This window comes from Halyomorpha halys, unplaced genomic scaffold (assembly GCF_000696795.3).
Source record: "Halyomorpha halys isolate HHAL.00 unplaced genomic scaffold, Hhal_1.1 Scaffold1643.1, whole genome shotgun sequence".
Lineage (NCBI taxonomy): Eukaryota > Metazoa > Arthropoda > Insecta > Hemiptera > Pentatomidae > Halyomorpha > Halyomorpha halys.
In genome coordinates, this window is record NW_027113566.1 from 9,020 (window position 1) to 14,970 (window position 5,951).

Sequence of the window (5,951 nt, forward strand, 5' to 3'; positions counted from 1 at the left end):
AATAAGTTAGTCATACTTATTTGTGTTTCATTGACCGCACCCCCAACCATCTTCTCCTCATTTATCATTCACGGTCAACTATCTCTCATAATTAGTAGTCTGTTAAGGTTTTTAGGTTATTTTAATTTTCTTGGTTTTCAGCATATCTGGATCGGTTATTTGTGCCAGTCAGTGAATACAGACCCTTAATGAGGTGGGTATGGGTCATGGCTGCATTTACTGCATGCATGTGGGCATTCTGGCTAAGGCTACTTTCAGACCTCAAGGATGTCTTTATTTTTCACTAAGTTTTTCCAACTGTCAAGAGATTTCTTCAGTAATATTTTAATGTTAACTAGTTATCCATTCCATTTGTTAATCTCGCCATTTCTAGTGAAACTGATGATATTTTGGGGCCTCCTGACATTGCTATATAGCAAAAAGTTCTGAGCACCTCTATAATGCCAATAGTCACCCAAACAATTGTAAATATATCAATTTTTGATTTATTAATGGGACTCGCGCAATTAAACTGTCGAAATTAAACAGAACAAAGTTTATTTTCAAAATAACTATGATAACTTCGAGACTGACTTAAAGAGTGTCTTCTCCATACTGATCCCAAACAGCTTGTATTTAAACTTTATTTGGCTGAATATTACATTTTATACATTACATAAAACTTACTTAAATTAAAGGAAAAGAAAATATCAAAAATAGAGTTTTTAAGTGGTTTTCCGGTGGTCAAGGTTAATTAAAGTATTAACAATTAAGTAAAGTATAAATTATTGAAAGGCATGAGAATATAAGAAAGTGTTGACTTATTTTTTTTTTTATTTGGCAAGGGAAAAAATAAAATAGGTTATTTATACATAACATTACTCATCAGAAAAAACAGAATACCAAATGGCAGAGACTATTTATGAATTTAAGTACTCAAAATTTGGTCATTGTAGGCCATTGTAGTCTCAAATAGATAACTAATCGTCTAATTACCCATTATTCCTCTGATACAAACCTCTCACTTGTATAAAACATCTCTCTGAAGCCCTTAAAAAAACTTTTAATGAATTCAACATAAATGAAATAAAAATAGCATACAAAACCTCAAATAAACTTGACCGAATTTTCAATCCACTCAAAAATAAAATATGTAGAGCACTTAGTTCAACTTTGATTTATAAAATTAATTGTCTGCATTGTGCAAATTTCTATATTGGTATGACAACCCAAAACCTTAAAAATAGGATGTACCAACATCAAAAGTTCTGCACTAAATATAGAAATAAAAATATAGTACAAAAAGAAGCAAAAACTGCCCCAGTAAAGCATTCCCTTTAATGTAAACATAAATTTGATTTTGAGAATCCACATATTTTACATAAAGAAAGGTCAGAACCAAAATTAAAATACCTGGAGACACTATAAACTTCAAAAATTTAAACAGTGATGTAAATTTTAAAAATGATTCTAAAGACCCAATGACTTCTTTTCCAAGATTTTTTCTCCAAGAATTATTTTAAATTAATAATTATATGTTTTTGTTGGTATTTTTTATTCAACGACATAGTATTCAACAAATCAATGAATCATTTTAGAAACCCTTGATTAAATTCAAATTATTTATGAAAAAAATTGTTATTTATTTTTCTCAATTTTATGATTTTAGTGAATTTTTAAACTTTATTATAATTTTAAAATAGTGGAAATATTTTAATGTTGACAACCCCTCTCTTCCTGGAGATTCTAGTTTAGTTACCATGACAAGATGTTTGGAGTTTGACACCAATTATTTTTGAATAATCTTTTTGATTTTTTAATTGTTATAACTTCTGTCTGAATGGTAAGTCCTATTACTATATGATGTGTGTTATTTCAGTTGTAAAATAATGCCCTGATGCTGCCTGAATGGGTGAAAATGTGATTTGAGACTACAGGAGACTTTTTATGTCATAGCATTACTTCTATTTTATATAGTGTACACTCATGTTGAAAAATAATTTATTTCGATTTTGTTTTCTTCATCAATACTTACTTAACATTTTTTACATGTGTAAGGTAATATTCCTTTTACTACATTGTTTAACATAATATTTATGTTTTTACAGATGGACTCATTCATGTGAAACAGAAAGGAGAGCTGCTTATCCCAGACAAAGGTGAGAAACATTTAACTTGATAAGATTTGAGTGGACGACCTTGTTAATTAAGAATGCTTTTACATTTTATTGTAGAATTGAAAGAATTAATTAATTTCTTAGTTTTTTCCTCCTAGTTCTTTTGCCATTTGATTTTATTCATCATATGGTTCTTGTTTGGGAGTTATTTGGGTCAAAATCTGCAGCACTCAAGCAGAATCTTGCCCTTTTTAATAGTGCTTGGTATTAAGTGATAGTGCGGTGTCACCGAAGTAAGGCACTATACTACTAACTCCAAGGCAACAACCTGGGTTCAAATCTGTTACACTGTAGCTGTTAGTCAACCCTGTAAGTTCTGTAGCCATCTTGTGGTCCACCCAGCCTCGTAAAGTGGTTATCCTTAATTGGGGAAATCTGGCAGTTGAACATGATCTTGCAAAAATCACCTTTTGTGTAACTGTTGTTTTAAAAACCGTGCTTCCTTACAAAGTACTTAACCCATGGGTCGTAAGGTTCATATTAATAAATAAAGATTTTTTTAAATATTTTATTTGACACTTGTTAAAACATTAATTAAGTTTAACATTCGATAAATCATAATAAACTTGGAATGGCATGGAACCTTATCTCTTAATTGAACTTTCTTATTTTTTAAAACATTTAATTGTAAGGAGTTATATAGACAAACTGTTGTAGTTGGTCTATATATGCCACAATCTTTATGAGATAAAAGTGCCCAAAATAATTAGAATGATTATTAACTTCCTGAATTACCTTCATATCCCAGTTCAGCGGTATCAGTCATATCTTACTTCGGAAATATTTACTTATTATGCTTAGTGTGTTTTTTGAAAAAATTTACTTATAATGCTTAGTATGGTATTTGAAAACATTTACTTATTATGATCAGTCCGGTATTTTCTCTTTTTAGATTTAAGGAATGATTTTACATGATGTTTTGTTATGGTTGTTGTTGTTTATTAGGTATTATTTGTTAGTGTTTTTTAAATAGAGGGAGAATGGTGGATTATCCTGGATCTAAATGTGAAGTTTAAAAATTTTATGCAGCAGTCCCTTTTTATAATTGACTCTCATTCTCTTCAATAATTTTGAATGAGGCTTTTGAAGTTTTGGTTCAGAATTAAATCAACACCTAAGTTTAAGTGATCAGTGCTACCTGGCTACTTCTATTTTAATCTCTCATTATGGGGTTGTCATTAGGTCTTTTCTTTGCCATCATACCATAGGTTCCTGGTCATAAGGCCCTCAAACCAGACTCATCCTGTCAGAGGCTCTGGGATCTCTGATACATCCACATTCCTTTACTTTTAGTTTAAATTTTATTGTAGTTTATAAAGAAATATTCATGTTTTATTACTTTTTAACATAAAATATGGTAATATTTATTGTTTATAGGTGTCAAGGATTCATTCATTGGGGCAGAAACTTACTTGAAGGATGAGATGAAGATTGATTTGGAAAATTTTGAAAATCCCCTTCAAGAAACTACTCATTATGGGGATGAAGCAAGCAAATACAAATCAATACCAAAAAGCCAATTAAAACGACTTGCAATGTTCCATCATACAGGTGAGAAGTCTCATCAATGTCCTCATTGTGATTATAAATCAGTTAAATCTGCAGACTTAAAAAAACATGTAATGGCACGTCATACAGTTGAGAAGCCTCATCAATGCCCTTATTGTCATTATAGAGCAGTACAAATTGGTAATTTAAAAAATCATATAATGGCCCGTCACACTGGTGAGAAACCTCTCCAGTGTCCTCATTGTGAATATAAATCAATACAAAATTGCCAATTAAAACAACATATTATGGCCTATCACAGAGGTGAGAAGCCTTTACAGTGCCCTCATTGTGAATATAAAGCAATACAAAATGGTCATTTAAAACAACATATAATGTCCTATCACACAGGTGAGAAGCCTTTACAGTGTCCTCATTGCGAATATAAAGCAATACAAAATGGCCATTTAAAACAACATATAATGGCCCATCATACAGGTGAGAAGCCTTTACAGTGTCCTCAATGTGATTACAAAACAATACAAAATAGCCATTTAAAACACCATATAATGGCCCATCACACAAATGAGAAGCCCTTACAATGTCCTCATTGCGAATATAATGCAATTCAAAAAGGCCAATTAAAACGACATATAATGGCGCATCACACAGGTGAGAAGCCTTTACAATGTCCTCATTGTGAATATAAAGCAATACAAACTGGCCAATTGAAACGCCATATAATGGTCCATCACACAGGTGAGAAACCTTATCAGTGTACTACATGTGATTACAAATCAATTACTTCTACAAATTTAAAAAGACATATAATGAGCCATCATATAGGTGACAATCCTCATCAGTATCCTGACTGTGATTATAAATCAGTTAGTTCTATAGATTTACGAATGCATCTAATGGTTCATCATACAGGTGAAACACCCTTTCAGTGCCCTCATTGTGAATATAAAGAAATATAATTTGACCAATTAAAGGAACATATAATAAGTTGTCATACAGGTGAGAAGCCTTCATCAGCATCCTCATAGTGATAATACATTAAATCAGTATTTGAAAAGGCCATATACTGGCATACGGTTGTGAAGCTTTGTTAATATGTTCACTTCTGGAGTCCAGAATAAATTTTTGTACTTTATATTTTCTTGTTATAGGCTTTAAATGATATTTGAGTTTTAACATTGAAAATAAGAAATGTTAGCAATTGTTCCAAGTGATGCTGGACAAGGAACAATAATTCCAAGAGTTGTTTCTTTCCAAATGGTCAAAAATAAATTATGTTGGGTGCTTCTCCATTTTTATTATTTTTTGTAATTATTTTATATTTTGTTTATATTTCTGGAAATGGTAAAATTTAGGGATTTATTTTTATTTGTTCATTTATAAATAGCAACTATCTTTCTTAGCTTCAATGGTCCATTTTCATTAATTTATGGTTTAGTTAATAGTACAAAAACTATTCAACTTAATAAAATTAAACAAACTCCATTTCAAAGGTTATGTTTTAAACCAAAAAAACTTGAATCCTACTCCTAACAAAATAAAAATTAATCAAAAGTTTAATGCTTAATTGTTTATATCATAATCATTGAATTTAAAAAAAAAATTCTAAATTATTAGCAAAAGTGCACTAAAGTGAACCTCTTTTGAATATGTTAATATTCAAAGTTAATGGTAGGGGCATTGTGTAGTACTAGTAAAGGTTGTTAATAAGTGGAGAAATAAAGTTCAGTTATGATGAAAGAAATTGTCAAATTTTATGTTACTATTTACAATTAACTTTGATGTGAATTTTAATAATAAATAAGTAAGAATTTATCCCAAAATAGTTTGAAATCTTAATTAATTAAAAATCACTAATATGCCTGACCTGATTGTAAGGTAGGTTAAAAATATTGTGTGACAGATAATAGTGTTAAGTTAATCAGTAATTAAAAGTTTTAAAATTTGATGCAAAACAGACAAAATAAGGTGATTTTGACTGAAATTAATGATCTGGGCAGAGTAGCCAGCCAAAGATTTTTTAAATTGAATGTGAGGAGTACATTTATATTTAAGATGGCTGAAGGATTGAAGCTTGAGGATGGCTGAATTAGCCAAAACAATGGAATTTTTAAGTAATAATAAAAATTGCTTTGAGACTTAACTTGGATACACATTATTTTATTTAAATCAATATTTGTATATGTAAGCTATTTATTGTACTGGCTAACTCTGGTCAGGGTTGCCCAAAAACAAATAAATATACTATTGATGAAAGGAATATGGTCCGGGTGCGGTCAAAAAAAC

General features: G+C 30.2%; 1 protein-coding gene across 1 annotated transcript in view; it reads left to right on the forward strand.

Moving 5' to 3' along the window:
• LOC136796668 (gastrula zinc finger protein XlCGF57.1-like) overlaps nucleotides 1-5,945 on the forward strand; it is an 8,034-nt gene extending 2,089 nt beyond the window's left edge. The window contains exons 3-4 of the mRNA XM_067050999.1: nucleotides 2,088-2,138; nucleotides 3,534-5,945. Coding sequence (XP_066907100.1) covers nucleotides 2,088-2,138; nucleotides 3,534-4,624 — 1,142 coding nt within the window. The 3' untranslated portion in view covers nucleotides 4,625-5,945. The remainder of the gene's footprint in view (nucleotides 1-2,087; nucleotides 2,139-3,533) is intronic.
• Nucleotides 5,946-5,951: the final 6 nt, after the last annotated feature.